Source organism: Labrus mixtus, chromosome 22 (assembly GCF_963584025.1).
Source record: "Labrus mixtus chromosome 22, fLabMix1.1, whole genome shotgun sequence".
In the NCBI taxonomy this organism is placed as follows: Eukaryota; Metazoa; Chordata; class Actinopteri; order Labriformes; family Labridae; genus Labrus; species Labrus mixtus.
In genome coordinates, this window is record NC_083633.1 from 5019215 (window position 1) to 5043375 (window position 24161).

Consider the following 24161-nt stretch of genomic DNA (forward strand, 5'->3'; position numbering starts at 1 on the left):
ATTTGTGCTAGATTGTTTGCCTATTTAACCTTCATGTTCTTAAAATGTATTTTCTTTGTTTTTGTTACAGTTTCAATAAAGACAGATGTGGTTTGAGAAGACAGTTTGAAGTTTTATCATTTGTCTTAACATTTTAAGTTGCAATTTTAAAGGCACTGTTTATTTATTATTTTAAAAAATGGTGTTTTATAACCTGACATGCAAGGAATCATTTATCAAATCACTAGGTTTAGAAAATAAATATATTGTGTCCATTTTGGTAGAAGGAAATTAATCTATAGCTAGGTATAGTATTTACAATTCACAGTAAAAATCTGCAAATAAACAGTATTAAACAGTTAATTCTTTCACAGCTTTTTGCTGTATTTACAAAAACGGTAGAAAACTGTAAATTTCAGCAACAGCAATATACCGTTAATTTTACACTAACTTCCTGGCAACCCTACTGCCAGTTGTTTACTGTTTTTTAACAGGGGGAATTTCTAAGAGTGTACTGTGATTGGCTGAATAGGAAGGAGGCATCTGATTGGCTGCAGACATTTCCCTGCTGAAAAAAATGCATTTGTGAATCAAACCATGGCAGGGGAGTCTCAAAAATCCCACACACAAATGCAGTGAGGTTCACAAATGACAAATGTAAACGCAGACTGAACAGTTTGTATATAAATGTAACAAGATAAAAATGTGTTTTTTAAAATATATATGTACATCATATATTTTTGGGTTTCTATTACATATTTATAAAACAAATATTTCTGTCTGAATCAGAAATAGGTTTGTAACCCTTATTGTTTTATTTGTGGATTTTATTTTTTACATTTATAGAATTAGAAATATTTGTGTGTGCATTGAAATACATTTGTGATTCCTCCTGAGTGGATTCATGAATATTGAGACTGATCTAACTGCATAGATAGTCATCTCGAGATAACACTTGTTAGGAAGTGGCGCTATACAAATGATGATTGATATTTATTTGTAAATACTGTTCATATTTAATTACCCTGTGCTTGTACATCTTACTCAGTAGGCTCCTTATAGCTTTCTCTATTTCTATTTTATATTCTATATATATATTTCCTACTGCTATATTAGGTTGTATAAAAATATATTGTTTTTAAGAGCAACAGTAATGACGGCACTTCCCCCTGGGATTAATTAAGTATTTCTGATTGTGATGATCTGTTGCATACTGATCCGTCAAAACATTAGCCTACAACAGCAGCTCAAATCTGGAGGTTTTGACCTCCGCAGACCATGAAACCTACATTTTAAGGCAAATTCTTCTGTTTCGAACGCTGCTGAATTTTTCTCCCTACTTCCCCTTTAAAACATCATTACAGCGCACGCGGAGTGTGGAGCCTCCTTTCTTCCCCCTAAAACGTGGCCGGGCGGAATGTAAACAAAGGATCCCAGTCACTACAGCGCACAATCATTAAATAAACTCGTTTTTTTTTTTTTTAGTTGTGCAAACACCCTGCAGCATGAATAAATATGCGTACTGATGAATCTACCTTAAACCCATACCTTTAAGAGGAAGGAGTGAAAACTATTACACGGAATTAAACCACTTTAATACTCAATTTGAGGCTATTATTCTTCCCCAGCTTGTGTTTTTGCGCGTTTTGTCTTTGAGTTCCTAAAAAAAAAAGAAGAAGAGGGGTGGAGGGGTTGATTGAGAGAATCAGGAGCCCCCCAGCAGTGCTCGGAGTTGTAACACGACGCTCTGCGAGTTGCCATCATCACATGGCAGATGGAAATTTCCACTCAGACTCCTTGCTTGTTAAATGGGAAGGGTCTCCAACTCTTGTCTTCACTAGTCCGCCTCCTCCTCCTCCGCCTGCAGCAGCAGCAGCTGTCCGCCACCCTCAAACCCCTCGGTAAGACCCCTTCATTTACTTTTCACTCGTATTCCTACCCGTCTGTGCTCATATGGTTAATCCTGACCACCGTGTTTGACGCTCTGGAAGCGGGTAGTTTAATTCTGACTGTTAATTGCATTTGGATGAAGCAGCTCCGAGGTTTTATTGCCTAGTTAGAGAATTTACAACAAAAAAAAAAGAGGCCCTTTTTTTGCGCGTGAGTTGGATAGTTCTCAAAGACTTGCTTCTGCTTTTTAATTACTTTTTCCTAAAGCGCATCCATAAAGTAGTATACTGAAGAGAGGCAGCAACAGTAGCCGTGTGTGGAGGGTGTTGTCTGCAGTCAATAGGAAGCAGCGTGAAGCGCCAAACACGCGTCTTTATTTATCCAAGAGAATTACGCGTTTATTTTGGCGCAAGGTGACAATTTAGTGTCTGACTCTTGCTTTAAAAATACACGTTCACCCCACGAAGGCACCAGTTGATCTTAAGTGCTGAAACTACTCTCCTGCATGTTGTGTTTTGCTGCGTGCTGCTTTTCCGCCTTTACTGACAGAAAACACAAAGGCGACTATTAGTGTTTGCAGTTTGCACCTCGGTTTAGCTGCTCTGTGTCTGCTGCGAGGGTGTGTACAGTACATAAAAAGACATAAAACAGATTTATACGGTTTGACTGTGTAAGCAGATGAGATATATATGATGGCAGGGCTAATATATGTTTATGTAACAGTACACAGTGACATGCTGAGGGTGTCCTGCAGGGCTCACTGAGGGCTAATGAATATGTTATGACTGCAATCCCAGACTCGAACTGTTGTTATGACATGTTGGGAAATAATGTGTGTGGGGGGGGTGGAAGGTCTAATTCATTGTGATTTGATTATATTTTACACTTTCCCCTCCACCAAAGGTTTTCACTCTCTCTGTCAGATTTTCTGACCCTATTTTTGTTTTTTAACAAGGTTCCTCGTTTCTTTTTTCCATCAGAATCAATTTTGAAATAGAAAACCTGATAAAACAGAGCGGTATCATTCGGTCCTAAGGGGGGATTTTTGGTCTGCTTGGTTGCTCTCCATACATCTGCTCAGTTGTTGTCACTTTCATGGCCGTAATGCTTTATGTTCATACTTGTCATAGAGTTAAGCACTCAAAGCCATACAGCCTAATCCTGGCCTTAAACAGAGGAATGACTGAAAACAAAGCCATAGACTCACACAAGGTGAAGATCTCGTCCTCGGCATATTTTTGAAGTGAGATCGCTTTTCATAGCTCCTCTGACTGCTAAAAATACCCGGTTGCCACACAGTGACTGTGCATGAGCACTTTCAACCCCCCCCCAGTTCCCCCTATGCACCTTACTTATGTAACACTGAAAATGTAGTAATGCCTTCCTTCAATGAGACTCCTCCTTCATCTTTGTCAAATGGATTTTTAAAGTTTCTACACTTGTGGCTCAGGCAAGTGGGCGTGCTGACTGATGTGATGGTAAAGAGTTAAAGGTGCACGATCATAGTGACTTAATAAATCTGTACACACTTAAATACACACACACAAAGAAGAGTTTTCTTTTCAGAAGTGCACGTCATAGGAATGAAAAACAAACAACTTAGGTTTGTAGTGCTGGGATTTAAAAAAGGTTTAAGGTGGATTTGTTCTGATACAGCCTTAAATGCCTCAAGTATGTTTTAGATTAACTATAAAGAAAATGATTGCCGGTATTATCACAGTAAGCTGAAACAACAACGGTGCGATCTTTTTGTCTTTTAGTGCCGTGTTTTTGGATCGATTCTTTGAGTTTGCTAATGTGCAAATTTCGAGTACGGAAAAGGGAAAATAGTTGTCAGAATAATGATCTTTTAAGGAATAAACAAGGTCTATTTAAGGTAATTATGATGGAAAACTTTAAAAGAGAAAAAAAAGAGTTTCCCCCATTTGTCTTACAACCTCTTTGCTTCTTAACTTGTTAGTAAGGTCAACTGGACGAAGGTCCAACACGAACTGTTTGAAAGTGGGGGCATATCACCACCTTAGAGCAGTCGGACAAACTTCTATCACTAAATCAATTCTCCCCCGGTGCTTGTATACGAGGGACAAGGACAGCGGTCCAAGTAGAAATTAATGTAACGAATCAACAGTTTATAAAACGGTAAAATCCCGTTCACTTAATGCGATCATTTCCTGCAGGCTTTGCATCGTGTACGTCCCTGCTGGTCTACAGACCAAACTATGTGTAAGGCCATTTACCACACAAAGCTGTAGTGAACCCAGCATTTCATTGTGCTCGCTGCACATACAAACAGGAAGCTGCAACAACTGTCAGGTTTTCAAATGAAATCTTTGTATCTTAATCTCAGTTGTATCTCGTCTGAACAGCTGTCCGTAAATGACATCAATATCGGATCTGATACCGATATGAGATCAGATCCGTCCCATCTCTAATATCAAGTCCAAATGGACATATATCTTCTTCAATTCATTTTACTCCTGTTTTGGTCATTCCCCATGTTGTACGCTCTGTTACCCCTCAGCCTGACAGAGGCTTTTTTTTTTTTGTCCTCTTAAGGAGATTCACTGATATATTCCTGATAGGCCAGTAACAGCCTGACGATATCAGCCTACAGATACAGTATGTGTCTGGCTTCAGAAATAAACCCTTTGCTTTAAATACCAATTGAGGCATTTAGTGTAGTGTACACCCTCCAAATTTAAAAAGATTTGTCAAAGCAGCAAAAAGACGAGTAAGTATCCTACATATCCCATAATGCAACAAACTGAATCTCAATGTTAGGCATTCAGGATCTTTTTCAGCTGTTGATGATTTTTACACTAAATGACAAGTTAATAGGCTGTCATGTAGCTTAGGGTTGTCCGCTTTATCGCTTACTGCTAACCCAAGAATCTTATGTAAGTTTCCAGACCTGCAGGTGAGGGGCGACACCAGCACAGGGTTTGAACACCTGTCAGCAGGGATGAGCTGGGCTGTGGGCTCTCGCTCCTCATTGGCTGTCAGGAGAGCAGAATGACACATGTAGGTCAAAGCCTGCCGAGCAGCTGCAGGTTTGGAGCGCTGCGGGTGCTGGCTGATGTAACTTAGAGTGTGAATGAGCCAACGAGCTGCGAGCCAGATGCAGAGTCAGTTTCAAAGGAGTGGATATTGCTAACACACAAAGACAAACTTTAGGCCCGGCCACCACAGAGAAGAGCAGTTGGCAGTTTTCCAAAATGCTTTCACCACATTCAATTGAAATGTGAGAAGATGGTGTATTGTTCAATTTATTAACGGGTCTATTTTAACCTGCAGGATTGTATAATTTAATAACGGGAAATGTACTTTAAGGACACTTGAACTGTACACAAAGAAACCACATGCAATGAAGCTTTTCTTTTCTTTTGATGGACTGTTGTTGATTCTCGTGGGGGAAAGTCCCTTCTTCTTTCTCGCCACACATGGTGGTCAGGGGTCAGGGGTCAACTGCAGGGGTTCAGTGCCCCGCTGTATGTCCTATAAACATGGAGGGATGTTTGCCGACACAGCTGCTTGACCACTTTGTTCGCTATACTGAACTTTTTACAACTTGTTATTACTATAGAAAACAGGGGTTACAAGATATGCTAAATTATATTTCATTGATTCTCTTGGTGAGCCGCCTCATCCATGATCCATGAAACCCTCAGATGTCAAGTCAGTTAAATGAGAAAGTTTTTATTCATGAATACATTAAATGGACCGCTTTTTTTCTTGGTAAGTCAAATGCAGAAATACCAAGTCTTTCAAATTTGGGAAGTACACTTATATGTTTTCTGGTGGAGGGATCGATTAGTTACTTTGTCACGGGTCTAGGAGTTAGGACATGACCTTAAAAGGACGTTGCATAATTGGCGGAAACGTCAGAGTCTGACACCATGACGACAGATTTTGCCTTTTCATCATCAGTGCTTCGTGTTACAGTATCTAGCTGTTCTTCTTCCAACATGTTGGCACGGAAACGCAGCCTGCGCCAAAATGCCCCATAACTGGCCCCTGAATGATCAAAGACTGCAAGGTTCATGGTCATGGTCTCTCTGAGAGAAGAGTCCCACAAAGTACACAAAGTATTCACTGTTGGATGACAACAACAGTTTTACGATGATGTCACACAGCACAAACTGAAGCGTCTTAGTCTTTCACCTCTGCTGAAGTAAAATCAAGTCAGTCCTAGTAACAAGAGCTTTTGAACTATTGATCATTTCCATGTCGAGTCCTTAACTTGATAGTTACGTATATATCTTTAAAATTCAACATTCAGTCGTCATGGTTTGTTATTTTTGGCGTACATGAGCAGGCAGATCAATACTACCTGATAAGAAGATCACACCGAGGGTCTGCTGGAGCAAGTTCACAAACAAGGCTTGGACACACCATGCTAACGTACAAGAGGCCAGGATGGGGTTTACGAAAGCCAATCGGCCTTTTACGCAGTTTGAGTCAATAGTTGTTGTTTTTTTGTCTTTGGTTCTGAGCACGCTGTGATTTGTTTTTTACTCTTTATCAAAGAAATGTCCACAAGTGTCCGAGTCCTGCATTATTCAGAAATCAGGATTTCTAACCCAAAGCAAACGTTCATTATTTCCTTTCTGAGAATTAAAAAATACTTTTCATTACAGGAAACTAATTAGTCACAGTTTTCCTGATGAGTTCAAACAAAGATTAGCTTTGTTAGCTGTGCTGTGACTTCTGCCTTTTTTTTTAGCTTAATTCATTGAAACATTCTGAACTTCAGGGGATTGATCGCCCTTTTTAAAGATGTTTGACACTCAGTTAGTAGTTCAACTCAACACTGACTTACATAATACATTAATGCATATGCACTAAAGATACTGTGTTTTTACAAGCCTACTTCCCAAAGTGCTGGTGGGAAAGAACTGAATGTGTGTTTGAGTCCTGTCGGGGGTTTCTTGAGGGAGTACTGCAGTCTTATCCCTTGTGCTCATGTTTCATACCTCCATAAATCTTAGATGTCTGAGCTCAACCTAAAAGCATGTGTTAGATCATTGAGCTCCCAGTAAGTGTTCATAGTAAAACAATTTACACAAGCTCAGATTTTGGGACATTTGCTCACATTATATAACTTATTGTAACAACCAAGACTGCAAATTAGCACAATGCTTTTCAACCTGGTGTGTGGGTTTGTACATAACTTTCAACACGCTGAAAAGCCAAGGCCGTCTCATTTAGTTCCCTTGCTCCCCGGGTATTTAGCCTTTCAAACGGCATTGTTTGGTAGTTTATGACCCCCTGAGGACGAATGCTAAAGACCTTGCCAAACTTTTAACTGCTCCTGTAACTTTTTGCCAATTGGCTAACATTAGCATGCTAGCTTAGCCAACTAAACCTGTGACAATGGTGAAAAACAAACATGCTGGAAATCAGGATGTTGGCTTTGTGACTTGTGACAGCTGATGTTAGCATTTAGCTCCAATTACCACTTTCTACCAAGTACAGCCTCAAAGAAGAGCTTCTGTGGTGGCCTGTGAGTCCAAAATGCAAATGTGTCTTGTGCAAAAGAGCACGCAATCGTTCAAATTATGGAAATATCTGTATACAACCTAATTTTCCTTAAAAGTTGGGATGTGTTTAGGATGAATGTGTCAATTAAAACATAATATTTCATTGAAAAAAGCCCAGAGAAAATAAAAAAGTTGGGTCAGGGTCGTGTTTACCGCTCTGTAGCATCACCTCTTCTTTTGACAACACTCTGAAAGCAATGGGAACAGAGGAGACCAGTTTCTGTGATTTAGAAAATGGGGTTGTACAAGAATCATAAAGTATAGTAGAAGTTGTGTAAATTACAGCCACAAAGCAAAAAACGTCTTGAAAAGCTCAAAACACCAAAACATGCAAGCGGTGACTGCAAAATAGCAACACAAAATGGCGTACGAGGTGATAAAACTCTCCTGTAGGACCTGTCAGGAGAAAAATGATGACCCTGCCTGAAGCATTTGCATATGTTCCACGTGTGCAGGCTTTGGAGCCAAAGTGTTCAGCTTGAATTTCAGGAGTATGCTGAAGCTGAACATTAGCCAATACTCGACCTCAGAGTTTTCAGACATCCAAACTGTACGACCTGAATGATCAGAAAGTTTGCATTTATTGGAGGATTTATTTTATACAACTGGGTTTGAGAATGGGAATGAGTAGGATATGTTTTTGTTTTCAAATGTAACCGTAGAAACAGAAATGACCTCTTATTTATTCCTTTGAACAGAGAGCGAGACGCCTCACTGTGCCACATACATAAAATCACTCCCATGTGGACACACAGACAGACAGATCATCTGGAGGAGCGTGTGCTCTCACTTTAAACCAGATGTGTTTAACTCCTTGCTCTGTGTGATGTGGTCGTATCCCTGTAGCTATAACATTTGCCACCCATGGACGCAAGTGCTACATATTATGAAGGAGCACAGTAGCCACATAACTCAATGTGCTGGATGTAACCGGCAGCTGTAAATCTGTACAACATGACATGCTTCATTGGGAACTGTGAACGGTTGGTTAAGGTTGAAGCAGGTTGAAGCAGACTCAACAGGGTCACACACACTGTGAGCATTGCAACCTTTTTGGTTTTATAGGGTACACACGTTGATTTATGTAAATTATGAAAAGGAAATCAGTGGGCTTCGACCATTTTAGCTTTTACTGATCAATCTTATCCGCGTCTTATATCTCTAAACAAATGTTTCTCACAATCCCCATGAAAAAGCGCAAGACTAACGGGACGGGTTTACATGTCTGTAGAGTGGAGAAGAACAAACTGTGCATGCAATGAAACTGCTTCAGTATGCTTTTTTGTTTGCCAGAGATGGCACTTGTCGCATGCAGGGACGTGTCCAGACTTTTTGGATTAGGGTGGCCCAACTGCGACTACACAACTACAACTACACACTGACTTGTGTATGATGGGGGGGGGGGGGGAGTGTGAGTGCACACACACATGAATGAAGAGCACCCTTCTGTCTGCACTAATCCCATCCACTTTAAAGTAACACAAGATAATGGCAACCTTGACGTCTTCTAAGCTTCATTTTCCAGGACTCACAACAATGTGCATGTCCAAAGTCACAATATAAAGTATTTTAAACAAACATCTGCACACTGTAAACTATGAGCTACCTGTTGCAACACGGCCTGAATTGTGGGTTTGACCATAAGTCCCACCTCTGGCAAGGCAAATGGCCAATCATAGTTAAGGATTTTGGGGTGGCCAATAAGATTTAAAGAGAGGCCCCTGGCCACCCCTCTGGACACACCCATGGTCTCATGCATACAGCCCATGGTTTTGCGTCTGTTGCAGGATAGAAACGTCACCACCCCCTGTCCCAAAATATTGTCCGTTTGTGTTCACACACGCAGCTCACAAAAAATGTCAGGAAGTTTTCAGAAGGTTTGTGCATGTGTGAAAACACCATCAGAGAACATCCACGTTTTATAAAGTCTTTAAGATATGTACAAATGTAGGTTTCCTTGTCCCGTTTTCCTTTGCCAAAACATTTTAAAGGCATTTCAGAGATTCTGTGTTTCTGTAAGCGAGTTCAGCAGTCAAAAAAAGAGTCAGCTGATTCTTAGCTGATTATGTTGATAATCAATCGTAAGACTTCAATTTACCATGAACAGCTTATTTTCTAGCTCCAATCTGCTTCATTACATTTGCATTTTGGCTTCCAGTGGACGACTGTGTTTCCAATTTGCAGCTCCTGTGCTCTGTGTTATAACTTCTGTAATTGGATTAGTTTCCATAACTTTCAAAAACATGGAATCACGACCATTGAAATAAGACTCTAGCTCTGAAATGACCGACATAGTTTCAAGTTTCAAAAAACTTTAGGAAAAATCGGCTTAAGTTAAAACTGAAGTAAATTATTCTGAAGAAATCAAATGTATGTAAACGTTAGAGGCCTCTCTATTGGAAGAGGGAAAACAAGCATCAGACACACATCTACAAATAATAATGCCTAAGTGTCACATGCATGTTATGTCATATAACAGCCGACTGCTTACAAAGAAGTGCACAGAGCCGATACATTTTACACGCAAGGGACAGAAATATCTGCTGCCTCGGCCCTGTGAGATTCTTAAAAAGGCCTTGAACTTTCGGAGAATTCATTTGCTTCAAAATGTAGTTTTGATGAAGCAAACCTCCTTTTCCATTCTCCGTCTTTATCTGTTGCCTTTTAGTCTGGTCTTATGATAATATTTTTATAATATTTTGTATTCAAGCAGGCGCTGGCTGTCATCTGGCCAATCACTCAGCAGCAGACTCAGTGTGGTATTTGCAGTCAGTCACGAGGGGTGAAGAGGTAAAGGCTTAAATTAGGGGTCCTTAAATTCCAGCTCGTAAGAAAGACTGATGGAGAAGTCGGGCTGCCTGCACAGTAATAATGAAGGACACATACAGTACAACTGTTTCGTTTTTAAACTGCAAAATCTCGCTCTAACATGTACACTTAAAAAAAAAACGTAGAAGATTTCAGTACAGTCTGCCTCCGAAGTCTTTGTGAGTTGCTAATTCACACGTCCCTCACAGCGGGAAGTTTTCCCTGTCGGACGTGGGCGGAACAAACGTTTCTATATGTTTTATGACATAATAAAAGAAGCTGCAGAAATCCAAGATGGCGGGTGAAGCAACAGTCTAATGACTAGGTGTAATTGGAAGTGTTTACAGTATCAACAAATGAGTGGCTAAGAACTTACTGACAAGAAGAAAAAATGTATTAATATAATTTATGAGGTATAGTAAAGCCCTCTTTATGTGCAATGTGCAGAGTAGAAGATTAACAATTGAATGCATCATTTGAGATCTTAAGCTGAAGCAGCATTTCCAAACGTCTCCGTTTTCAGGACTCTGAAATGCCGGATTTTTGTGAATAGAAGGAGTTACCTGCTTTAGAAACAAAACAGCATTAGTGTTGTTTAAGCTTAAGTCTATTATGGTTTTAGATGCTGTGTGTGGGATATCCTCGGCCCCTCAAAGACTCAGAGCTACAAGCCAAAGTGAATGTTGTTGTGTGACAGTTATTTTGTTCAGAAAGGGAAGGTTAACAACCCCTTGATCTATGACGGAAAAATCCCCCTTGACCCTGTGTTTACCTGCTGATGTCAACAATGTGTTGTTGTCCTGCTTCAGAAATAGCCACACTCACACGTCACCTTCAGGGAAACTTGTTTAGTGTTCAAAAGCCATAAAAGGTGAACCCTTTGTACAGCGTTCTACGGTTTAAAAAGGTTGTAACGCTGGATTTCTTTGAGGTCTTACACTCTGAAGTTCAACCAAAACGTCACAGAGATCCAGTGAACCAGTTTCTTTAACAATCGTGAGTGGTTTTTCTTAAGGTTAAGAGTGGAAAAGGCAAACATGCTTACATTACCACAACCCGGTATCAGAACAGAACAAAAAGGGTTGGAACTATTTCACTACACAGAAACAGACACTGGAAAATAGAGCTCTAGGAATCAAGAGAACCTCACACAACAGTCCAAATGTTCTGGCAAGCTGCAGTAGTTGGACACAGTCGGTAAGATGACAATGTTTTACCACAACCACGTATTCTGAGAAGGCGGGTACAGAAGCAGACAATAAGGGAAAACATGATCCTCTTTTACTAGAAGGTGTCAAAAAGAACACTTCAGGAGTAGGAAACTTTGAACACTTGTACATAAACTAAAGTGAGTAGTGTAAGTGACGTTTTAAGTCTTCTAAAGGAAAAGCCCATAAACGTTCTTTACTTGGATGATCCCTGTCGGACGGGGGTCTCCTGAGGCAACACACGACGCAAAAAGAACCAAGCAACAGAGTCTGCTGTTTGTTATACAATGAGAATATTTGCCTTTTTTTTTTTTTTTTTTTTAAGATTTCTTTTTGGGCTTTTTGTGCCTTTAATGGAGAGATAGGACAGTGGATAGAGTTGGAAATCAGGCGGGGAGAGAGAGTGAGGAATGACATAGGAGCCACAGGTGGGATCGATTTTTTGAGCACATGCACTCTGAGGTTGTGCACCCATCCCAGGGATTAAACGTCACCACCCCCTGCACTCACTGGAGGTGGATTCTCCTGATACTATACTGCTCTCACATCACCTCACCCTGACTTTCTGCTGAGAAAATACCCGGGGGGCTGTCGGGAGAAACTCTGGATAAAGTCTAAAGGGAAAAATTGGCTGTTTGCATTCGCAGTGTGAAAGCACTTATAGCTGCAGAATGCATTAGAAAAAAGAATTCACTTGAGTCTATGAATAAACCTTTAAATATCTGCTAAATTGGAGATGTGCCCCTTTAAGTTTTTGCTCACGAGATAAAGAAGTAGAAGAATATCTAATATTTGCCAATGTTGAAATTCTTAACCTAGTTTTAATCTTAATCCTGCTTAAAGGGGGTCAGTACAGATGGGTCCTGACAATTTGTTCAGGAAATATCGGCTAAGCACAATTCCTTCCCCCTCTCGCAACAGGAAACTGTGTCTTTCTTGTTTTTGTGTGTCTTTGACCTCAAAGAGTGAGCTCTCTCACTTCTATAGCCGGCTGCTGCTCCACTCAGTAGTTAACGACCTTCTGACCCCCAACCCCCTCAAGCTAACCCCTGTCCTTCTTTGGTGTGTGGCAGGATTGACTGACAGCTTTCTAGTCACAGGTTATTGGCCAAGTATGAATTTCAAAAGCCCCCCACACACACTTTAATGACCGTGATGCCATTTAAGGAATGTCCCTGAAGCTGCAGGGACGATCATGGTGACGAGTCTCTAGATTCTGGGAATTTTGCTTGTCGTGCTATTCCCCTGGCCTTGTTGTTTGAAGTTTCCGACACAAAGTGAGAGGTAAAAAGTGGCTCCAGTTTCTCTTTAAGCTCCAAAACCCAATACTTAAACTTAAACAACTCCTTGATTATTTAGTACAGGCCTGAGTGGAAGTCGTGCTATGTTGGCTAGCAAATTTGTTGTTTTCATGTAGCCTAGCTTGCTCGACTTTTCAAATTAAATAATACATTTTCCCTCCAAAAAATGACATGTCAGTGACTTCATAGGAAATGTAAACTCTTCTCAGTTCAACACATCGATTGCTTTATTTGTTTTGGTACAGTAGTTTTTGGCGGCTAAGATTAGCCTATGTTAGCAAACTTAAGAAAATTGCTTTACTACAATAGAGATCATATTTTTTTAAATTATAATTTATTGTTTTATATTCATTTAAATGTTCGAAAGAGTTTTTGATGTAGAAGATTTAAATATCAGCACTTGTTTATTCACAATTGTTAGCCAAAAACTGAATATGTTGTTGATTTGTAGCGTTTATTTTGGTTAACATTGGTAAAATGTTTCTTCTGGTTGTGTCCATTATTTTTAACATGACTTATCAAAGACAAGAATATCAGCCAAACACATCAGTCCAACTTGATAACATTGTGTTGTTGCCACTAAAAGTGAGAGCCCATAAAAAAGAAAAGGTTTGTTTTGTGGTTGGAAGGTGATAGCTAACAAAAAAAGAAGCTTAGCAGCCAATTTGAGGCTACAGTTTTCTCTGCGTGACGCATGTGTTTCTATGCGTGTTGCTCCACTTAGACAGCGTTTCAAAGTAGACACAGATAATAAAAAAAAACTCATCCCTGACATGAGCATGACCTTGGGCACAGTGACATCCCCTTGCGCCGTCCTCTGATTGGTCGGCCGGCGGCACAGCCTACCCCTCGCACCACTGACAGTTGCCCACAGACTCTCCCGGGCATCTGCATGTGTGGAGCAGCGTGTGCAAACAATGAGGCATGTGCTGGTGTTGGTACAGAGGAGGCTGTACAGTCAGTGACAATAGAAAATGTTTTCAACATGGGAGATGTGTGTGATCAGTCTGCTGGTGCACACAGAGTCGGACTGCAGCCTCATGCGACCCCTGACCTCGCCTCAGTCTACATGAGTTTTGGACTGTACAGTTCTTTTAGTATAAAACTGAATGGTCTTGGTCACATGGCATGTCATGTGATCACATCTTGAAGCCACCAGGGGTATTTAACGCCATCGGTGCACTGTCAGTACTCTTTAGTCTGATGGAGGCAACGTTACACTTTAGACTACTGCTCTCTTCTTGGGTTTTTTTTTTGTTCAAATGATCGATCTATCTTTTGACAATTTGCTTTACTTACACTCTTCAAAATTAAAGATTTACATTTGTAACTGAAGTCTAGAGGAGTTCTACATGGATACGCATCTATTTCGGTTATTTTCTCAAAATTCCAACTTTTTTTTCTCTCATTATCTTAGGATAGCAATTCGTATTTTTCCATGATACGATTTAATTTCAGCTGGGTTTTTTTTGTGATTTCAAGGACTTGGCTCATTATCACAGAAAAACTGGAGTTGTTCTCCTGAGATAAATAAGTCAAGATCAAGAAAACACCCCAAAAAATGCCTCCTCCTCTCAGGAAAATGGAGTAAAATGGATGTTTGCCCACTTAGCCCTTCCATTTAGATCAGATTTTCTACATGTTTTAATTGTTCTTAGTTACATCTCTTCTCTGGGGGTCCTGCTTTAGCCTTTATGGTCATTGCTGTTGCTTCACGTGTGTCTTTCTAGTTGCATTTGTGTGTGTATATTGGGGGAGTTGCAAGTCTGCTTACAACCGTGCTCAAAGAGGGTGGGGTCTGAGTGAACTCCATCTGTCCTCATTGGTTAGCAGAGGCCCTCCCTCCTCCCTTTTAAAAGCCTGCTTTCTCACCTGAAGTTACAAAAGAGCTGCAGCCCCTCACCCTCTCACTCATCTATCATCTTGATTTTACTAAAAGAAAAACTTTAATTTAAAAAAAAAAGAAAGAACATAAAGGATCAATCCAGGAACTTCTTTAAGGAACTGTAGATAAAGTAAGTATTCCTTCTTTGCACTAAAATCATGACTCATACAATGCAGGAGCTGATTGATTTAAAAAGAAATATGTTTGAGGTGTTTTCTGCAAAGAAAGAAGTGTCCATTTTGAGGCAAAAGCCTTTTTCTTGAGTTCAGTTCTCTAGCTGCTGCTGCTGCAGGGTGTGTTTGAGGAACGCATGGTTTCTGTCACAAGTCAAGTAGAGTGAGTTTCTGTACTGTTGGTGTAACTGGAAGGAATTTCACTCTCAGGTGGTGGCTGATGCAAGAGTTTGTTTGGGTGAAGGATGTATGAAGTAGTCTGTTGTGTTTCACAGAGCGGAGGCATGAGGAGGATTGTGAAGATCTGTTGGAAAGTTTTTAAATGGTCTTTTTTTCCCAACCATGCAGAGATGTTTGCAAGTCACTTTTATTTTTTTCTAGTGCCTGATGTAATGCAAGTTACTTCTTTTTAACAACCAATGCTTGATCTTTAAACACAGAAAATACACGATCATCTCGAATCAAGCTAAAAATAAAAACACGTGCTCAGATGCTCACGTTTTCTAATTCATCCAAAATTCTGGTTCTTAACATTTTCTTTTCCTAAGAAACGTATGTCGTTTTTGCGTACTGTCATAGAATTATCTGCAAACAGATAAGTCCTATCACTGAAACTTTGGCCTGATTTCATTTGCATATTCATTTTTGTAATTTCAAGAGTAGCAGTGCATGCAGTGTCAAAACTTTAAAATAAACATTCATGTGGTCATAAAACACCTCGTGATGCTTCTTTATGATCTACATATGCTAACACAGCGAGAAGCGAAATAGATATTTGTTTTTTCTGTCGCCAATGACAGACAAGAGACTCTGACGAAGCCTTTGTTTATCATTTCAGTTTCATATGGAGTAACACAGAGACCAGTTAAAAAGAAACACAGCAACATTTTTCTTGTCAAAACTTCCAAAGTACTGTATGTAAATATAGATTCAGCAAAGGGATAAGGCTTGAGGCGTTGTCCACACAATCTTCATTAAATAAAAAAAATTTCTCAGTTGCTCGACGTAGTTGATAAACTAAAACATGACTCAGGAGTCTCTGAGGCATGAAATAATGAGGGGAGAGCGATAGATTCCTGATGCTCACTGTTAATAATGGTGTGTAAGCAAAGCAAAAATCAAAGATTGTGATTAAATAAACTGGTTTTCAGTTGCATGTAAGTTTATTTCATATATTTTCTTATTTGCTCATTAAGCTAAAACAACAGTAGCCTAGCTGTTCTCAATGCGTAACACAAATACAATTCTTCAGCATCACCCAAGTGTATGTGTACTTATTGAACAGAGTTACAAATGAAATCAAGTTGCTTGGTTAAAATGTAGGAGTCGAAAAAGCCTTGTGTTATTGTGAAAAAGATGCAGAAAGTCTGGTGTTGTGTCGGTTTGCCAGTGAGTGGTCTCACTCACATTAACATTGAAATGGACGACTTTAAACTCAAGGTGTGAAGACATCCCAGGACACTTTGAGGTCACAATGGCAGTGAAATGGTCCGGCCACTTGCACAAGTGGTCATGGACGAACTCGTCTGAGTGCAGTATTCACATTTATCTCTGGTTTCAGTGATGTTATTCGAGGCGTTTGTTTGTGGCCGCTACTGTAGCCTTTTACCGTTCGTTAGCATTGGTTTCATTTGGGATGCTAATGGCCTCGGTGCTTCCTCTACAGCCGTATTGTCAATTGCAAATGTGTTTCTTCATAAATGCAAGAAGCAGGGAATGTTCCAGCGATAAGTAGGCACTCGAGATGCCTTTTTCTACACTTATATTATTTCAAGAGTGAGCAGCAGTCTGTTTCACATCAAAGCTTGTGTATGTGCTGTGTGGCACGCTGCCATGTGTGTGTGCTTCTATGTTATGGCTGTAACAACGGCGGCATTAAACCAGGGAGCTTGTGAAGTTAACAAAGTCAGACAGGTTAATCCTCTTGGCAATGAAAAGTGAAAAAACTGTTCTTGGTTTCACTCTCGCCACAGAGCAGGCGGTGACACACGGAGATTTCGGGTGTATTGGTGTGTGTGTGATGTGGTTTTAACGGTAATGTAGCGGCTTAATCTCTGTTGGCTCAAAGGAGTCAGGTTTGAGAGCGCTCTACTTCCGAAGAACCACAACACTATGTGACAGCCTATCAATAACATAAGCGCACTGCACTCCTGAAAATGTCTAGACAATTGCAGCATAGACAACCGCCTCTGAAGTCCTTCTGATCTGGTTTTTCACACATACACCTCACTGCAGGAGACCATCGCAGTAGAATAGGAAAGGGGGTCTCTGAGTTCAAGACATGACGTGAGAAGAATGATGTGGAAGTGGTGGACAATACAGCGCTATAATGAAAATATTTGCCTTTATGTCAATGCTGTTTGTAGTTCAACAGAATCATTCAAACATAAAGGTGGAGATGAACATACTGGTGATTCAAATGCACGGATATCATACTGGTGGCGTTCAGACAGTCGATAGTCGTGCAACGATGGTGGGGGAAGAAAAGGTCATCTCGCACTCCCACTCGCTCAAGGTGAATTCTCCTGATATAATCCTGCTGCGCTCTCACATCAGCTCATTCAGACTTTGTGTGGGGAAAATACAAGGGGGTGGGGGGGGGGGGGGGTTGGTAGGAGAAACTCTGGATAAAGTTTAAGTGAAAAATTCAGCACTCATGCCAAAAACTTCAGCATTTTTTCAGTAGTTTTTTTGCGAGTGGGAGAGCATTTTAAAAAGTATTAAAAGGCAAGTTTTGTCCTTTTGACCAAAGTGGAAAGTTTGACACCTGACAAGGGTTTGTAGTTAAGAACATTGTTGTAAATGGAAAGTTTCCTGTACCTGGATGTGGTGTTTTCACTGTAAACACTGCAGACGTCGTCAGGCAAAGATGCTGTTGCTCAAAAAGCATCCACTGATTTCTCTACTGATTGTCTGAAAAACTTCTTTTTAGAATTTAAATCACCGCATTCGTCTGATAATTTAGATAATTTTACACCTCTGCATTTATTCAGCTGTTTCTTTGCGATTCGTGATTTAACATTAAAAACTAATATGTGTACAGATTACAACATTTTGTTCAAATGCGGTTATACATCCCAGCTGGATACATCTTTCTGTTTTGGTTTTCAAGCAACTCAGTGTTGCTTATTGTTTAATTCACATCTTTAAGCTGAAGAAGAGGTCTGTTTTACTCCAAAAACTCAATTTCATACACTCAGCACTTTGGGAGAGACGGACAGTAAGCGGCTGCATAGTTAACATAGTAGAGCTTCAAGTTGGTTTGGGTTGATTGAAAAAAGGCCTTAAAAGAGCTTAAAAAAAGGTAAACACAACTCCAAATGAACGGTAATGGTGCTCCATAAATGTAAGATGTGAGTACAAACAACATTACTCAGAGGATGATTCATTTCTGCGGAGTCATGTTTTGGTTTTCCATAGAACAGATTCAGCAGGGAGATTTTTCTCTTTTGCTGGGGACATAAACAAACATAGTGAATCATTCTGCTTTTCTTTCCATCTCACCTTCGTACACCACAAATTACACCTTCACTGCATTGTTTTAAAACAGAACAAAATGACCACTTGAGAAATAGTTTACCAGTTCCCGCTAACAGTTAGATTATTAGGGGCACAGTAAGTTTAAAGACTGGAAACGGGGGCGAGACAAGCCAAGATACTTCAATACATCTGTTAGCTTATGTAAAGTTTAGGCAGACCCACAGGTTAGCTAGCTTCCTCTGTTTTCAGGCTTAATGCTTGGGTGAACTACTTTGCAGTAGCTAGCTCTAGCAATTAGCTTGGTATTAATGTTTTCTTATATGTCTAAGTAATTGAATTGAAAGTGGGTAACAAGGACGATTCATGGTGACACTCAGACTGAGTATCAAAATAACATTTTCAGCATTATCTGTAACTTTCTACATTACTGTATAGCAATTACTCAAAATGCTTGACACAGCTTCGATCTTGTATCGTAGGCTACGTGCTCCTTTGCTAACCTTTCTGATAAACAGACATAAACAACATCTCATCGCTCGGCCTTACTCAATCACAATCTTCAGCACTGAAGCATCATCAATATTAACTGAATTAACTTACTAACATGTTTTACCATTTAACCACAATAAGTGATAATACAAATCTTAGTGCCTCTGTTTCAACTAGCTAGCTTACTAATTCGTTCTTGTCCTTTTATCAAGTTTGCTCTTCCTAGACTTAATTCTGTGAAGTCTCCACTCTTTATTGTCACCCTGCACCCCAATACACAACAAGACCACCATTATTCTCTAATGGGGTTTTCCAACTTGTTGTTGGGTGTGTTTACTTGCAATGTTTGTCAGTAGTCCTATTCAGACTGCCACCTCAAGGCGTCTTATTTACGCCCCTGTGATTTCCTGCCTTCACCATAAATGTCAAGGAGGCATAATGGAGGGGGCGGGGGGGGGGGGGGCAAAGTGATCCCATCTCTGAACTACCATCAGAGGTAGCTCAACAGAAGGGGTGAGGACGGGATCAGCACAGCAAGTGGGGGAGAACCGTGCTGTGTGTGCACTGCTAAGTATGTACATGTAGCTCTCGTTTCTCTACACGTCGTGCTTCAAGAAAACCAATATTACGCCAGTGCGAATCAACATGAATGCACAAAGACGTAGTGACGGCGGAGCATCGTTACAGTTCTGTTGCTCAATCATACTCATGATTTACACCCTTCTTCCATACTGACAAAAAGCAGCTTCAATAAAGGGTTGCTATAAGTAGCATTCACATGCTGTGTCCTCAGCCTTGGTTCTCCACTTACATAACTTAAAGATGAATGCCATTGATGTCAAAAGTAGTGTGTGCGCCTGTTCAGCGCTGTTGGTTTTTTCTTTAATGTCAGTGGGTTAGGCTGAGTAAACAACTCGCACAGGAACAAGGCGGTCTGTTGATGGTGGTGGTCGTGAGGCCTCATGAACTCGTTGCATCCTTGACCTGGTTTCAGGGTTTGTTGACCTAACTTCAATCGCAACCTCTATGTACGCCAGCATTGGCTAAGTGGTGTTGTCCCTAATGAGGCGGAAATTGATATTTTTATTGTATATTGTATTTGAGGATCAGTCGTCTAATTTAAAAGAAAGTTGTTCATACCATAAATCAAGCTGGTGTTGAATGCAACCGGCAATAAAGCCAAGGTTGGCGCCAGTGTGTCATCATATCCCAGCTTTCCTCTTCAAGGCAACAAGACAAATAGTCCCTCAGTTCCAGGAAATGGGATGGACTGCTTTGCAGGCTAGAGGGCCCCATGCCTCTCTGAAGTGTTCTTCATGAAGGCCAATAGGCACCTTTGAGGCGGATAAGGCCAGACAATACATGTTCCTGCCTGGAAAATTTGCATTCCAGGGGTGAACTTGAAATACGGTGAAATATACTTAGAAGAATGAGCACTGTTGTTATAGGATAAAAATAGACAACTTCAAATCCATCTTACCCATTGATACTTTCCTCTAATGTTTCTCCTTTGTTTTTAGGTGTTTTCGTAGGCAACAAAAGTCTTTGGAGAAGTTGAGGAAGAAGCATCATCCCCTATTGAGCTGACATCCCGAAAAAAACATCTCTGCCTTTCATACTGCCGAGCGCCACCATGCCGGGAGTCGTGGATCGTATGGAGCTGAGGAAAGTCCCCACAGAGGCTGATGATGACAGCATGGACAGCCTTGACGACCGCTACACAGAGCCCATTGACTCGGAGAAGGCCACCATTGACAGGTAGGCAAACATGAAGTCAAGTTTCTTCCCTTAGTGAGCTGCTACTACCAGATACTCCGTTCACTCTCACCGTGTCTGCTGCTAACTTAATGATAGCAACGCCATCTCACAGCCTGCTAAATTAATGTAGAGGGAAAAACATATTTGATATAAATACAAACGTCATATACGTACATATATATATATATATAGAGAGAGAGAGAGAGAGATGTGAGGCTGATATTGATAGTTGTTGCTTTTAGATTCCAAGAATAGGATTCATTTATATTGATTTCCCCTATTTTCAGTTTCCGTCTTAAAGCCCATTATTGCTTGTGGTGTTTTGTTTGTTTTTTTGGACCATCACATTTTTACTGACGGTTATTGTCTCTGTCTTTTTTGCCCCTGCAGTCAGTTTTTGGATGATAACGAGGACGGGGAAAGTCAGAAGTTTCTGGCAAACGGGATGATGAAGAAGAAGAAATACGAGGAATACCATGAAGAATATGTAAGAGGATTTAAAAATCACAGTACTAATGTATTAATGTCTTTGCATGTGAGGCGGGTTAGATTGTTTAAAAGCACGTGTTTAGAAAATAATAAGAACAGTCTTATTTCTTTATGTCGTGTGAGGTAGAGCTGCACAATATAATTCAATGGCATAGTTATTGCAATCCAATCTGCAACAAACACACTGCACAAGTTTGAGGATGAAATGATTTCTAGCTCTGCAGGAAAACACTGAAACAAAGTTTATTTTCTCAGCGTTAGTTGCATAAATCAAAAAATATAAGAGCTTCAACACCTCTTGTTTTTTTGAATGAACTATTTTGACATTAAGAATTTCTTTAGAGTGAGAGTGTGTTTAACCTGACAGTTTCTGCACCCTGTTCTAAAAATATCTTAATTACTTTGTGTCAAACTTTAATGTCCGAGTCTTACTTTGTTCTTCTCTTTACCTTTCTTCCTTCATTTCTCTCCGTGCAGCATCCCGGTCACACCTCCTTCGGGATGTCCGTCTTCAACTTGAGTAACGCCATCATGGGCAGCGGCATCCTGGGCCTGTCCTACGCCATGGCTAACACCGGCATTGTTCTCTTTACGTAAGTACTGCTAAGAGAACAAGGGAACCATCGTAAACCACGTGTGTGCATGTCAGGGGCTGTGTAAGGAAAGGCGTGACAGTACAGGACAGGCAGGGCGCTGCAACAAAAATTCCATAGAATTACAGAGAATAGACCAGAGCAGTGTTGCAACTGAGCTCGTTTAACATTTCTTTGAAACTTTACACTGATGAGTGATTTCTCTCAAAGTTTTTAATGTTTGTTTTGTTTCTTCTAATTAAGTTTCACACTGCAAAAACTAAATCCTTAACAAATGTCTCAAGTCCGGATAATCACATTCTGTCAAATTTTTCAAAATATCTGCAAATGCAGCACTCAATATGCACTTGTAAGGTGTCTTAGAATTAGATCTACTATCTAGATATGAGATATTTTCTGTCTAGAAGTTGCACAAATAAGATTTGAGTTTTTGGAGTGCAGTTACATAATCATCCACAAAAAAGAGTCTTGTCACGTTTGATTTATGGTGCTCTTTTAGCAGACAGGGATGTAAATAAACACTGCACATATACTAGGCAAGTACAATGCAGTCTGCAAACAACTGTAAGAAACTGTTGAGTGAAGTTGCATCATACTGGGTGGATCCTGTGAGAAAAAAGTGAGTGAGTGAAAACAGTGATGAGTGAACATGTCTCTCCTTGCCAAAAGCAAACCTGCACAGTCAGTGTCATGTGTAAATCAACTGTGATTAATCGCTGAATTTCAAGAGTTAACCACAATTAATCACATTTTTAAACTTATGTTTGAAATGCCATTGTTTTTCATATTTTACATTTCAAAAGATTATTGTTATGCTTTATTGTGTACTGCCATAAGCCTAGTTTGCTTTATTTCCTGTTTGGATGAAAGCTTTTTAAAAGAAAATAGAAAGTAGATAGTAGAAAAAGGAACACAAACTGAAAATTAGTGAAGTGAAATGTTTGGTTTCAGAAGGTGGATATTAAATTTGACTCGTCAACTGAACCGCCTAGGAGTTTCAAAAAGTGAAATTAGCCATTGAAAGGTGCCACGTTGTTGTTTATTTCCATCTCTGGCTTCAGGATATTACGGTGCGCCAGCAGGGACAAAATGTCATGAGATTAATGCGATAAAGGCCTTAACGCTGCCCAAACATGGCCTACTTGGCGTTATAACATTTTGCAGACTCTTGACACAGCTGCACTTTGAGCTTAAAGCTAGTATTAGCATGTTAGCATCACACTCACACATGGACGCTGATATGCTAATCAAAGCTTTATAATGTTGATACCTAAACTTGGATAAAAACAATGCGAATTCAAACACAGCTGTGCTTTGTGCTAAAAGCTAATGTTAGCATGACATTTCCACATTAACATTGCTTACATGTTTATTATTTGAGGGTTAAAGGGGCAAGTAATGTTCACCAGCTAAATGTAACGTGTTGCTATGTATTATTAGCACAAAACAAGAAGGGTAACAGCTTAATGTTGTGAAAATGTCAGTAATTTTACATGTACTTGCAGAATATTTGACAAATTAAAATGTTCTCCCCATGTCATGGCCCTGAATATGTGAGCAAGAGTTAATCTAGTCACATTACCACCTTGAACAGAGAGCAGCTCTGACACATGACAATGTGTGAAGCACCCTGTGCCCCCGTCCCTCTGCCCTCCATCGACCTGCTCTGTCCTTCCAGTACACATACGCGTTATCAGCATTCATTGGCTTCATTGAACCACCTGCTTTCCACTGTCTATGCTGCTTGGCAGAAAAGGACAGGGTGTCACTTCTCTGAGGCTTAGTGTCAATGTAGAGGAACCATTTTGCAATAAATTCTGGGAAATTAAAAATAGAAATGGAACAGTGATCTCGTTATCTTAGTTGCTTGAAATTAAGTTAGCCCGCTGTAAGAGTCACACTCGGTTCCGTCCTTCCAGTGTCACACTGTTGATATACTTGATGCTATCTAAAGAATGCGACACATGGATGCATGGACGTAGCATTGATGTTACTGGGCACAGGTCATGATAGAACCATGCGTTCCCCTAGACAACGTCCCCTACAAATACACAACAACAAAACGGACATACGTACTTGCCCGACAGCTGCCGTGTGTCCGAGGCTATTTTGGAAAGAGAGATAATTCAAAGCGGCCACATGACAGATATGTGTATGAGAGACGTCTTGTCCCTTAATTCAGCCAAATATCCCGATTTTACATCTCTCGTCTTTCTGTTCTTTTCCCTCTCTGTGCAGAATCCTCCTCATCGGTGTGGCCATCCTGTCCTTATATTCGGTACATCTGCTCCTTGTCACCGCCAAAGAAGGAGGTTGGTTTTTAAGTTTATTTCAATTTCACAAATACTAGGGCCTGACCGATATTGGGATCTTTGGGGCCGATACCGATTTAAGAAAAAAATCGGATACTGATTAATCTTTCAATCTTCAATCTGTAGAGATAGATAAATACAGGTATTCACATCTATTGTGTTGATCCCTCAATTGAAGTTATTAAACACTTGTGCAAAAGATATTATGGTCACTCAACTGAAAAGTGACTGCACATGTATGTGCATTACAGCTCGA

General features: G+C 40.2%; 1 protein-coding gene across 2 annotated transcripts in view; it reads left to right on the forward strand.

Moving 5' to 3' along the window:
- Positions 1–1729: 1729 nt before the first annotated feature.
- Positions 1730–24161, forward strand: part of slc38a4 (solute carrier family 38 member 4) — a 42682-nt gene continuing 20250 nt past the window's right edge. Inside the window, exons 1-5 of one of the 2 annotated variants that reach the window (XM_061029335.1) lie at positions 1730–1880; positions 20274–20511; positions 20902–20998; positions 21478–21593; positions 23832–23905. In XM_061029335.1, coding sequence (XP_060885318.1) covers positions 20387–20511; positions 20902–20998; positions 21478–21593; positions 23832–23905 — 412 coding nt within the window. In that variant the 5' untranslated portion in view covers positions 1730–1880; positions 20274–20386. Of the gene's footprint in view, positions 1881–13158; positions 14742–20273; positions 20512–20901; positions 20999–21477; positions 21594–23831; positions 23906–24161 lie in introns of those variants that run through there. The other variant, XM_061029336.1, reaches the window with a different exon arrangement.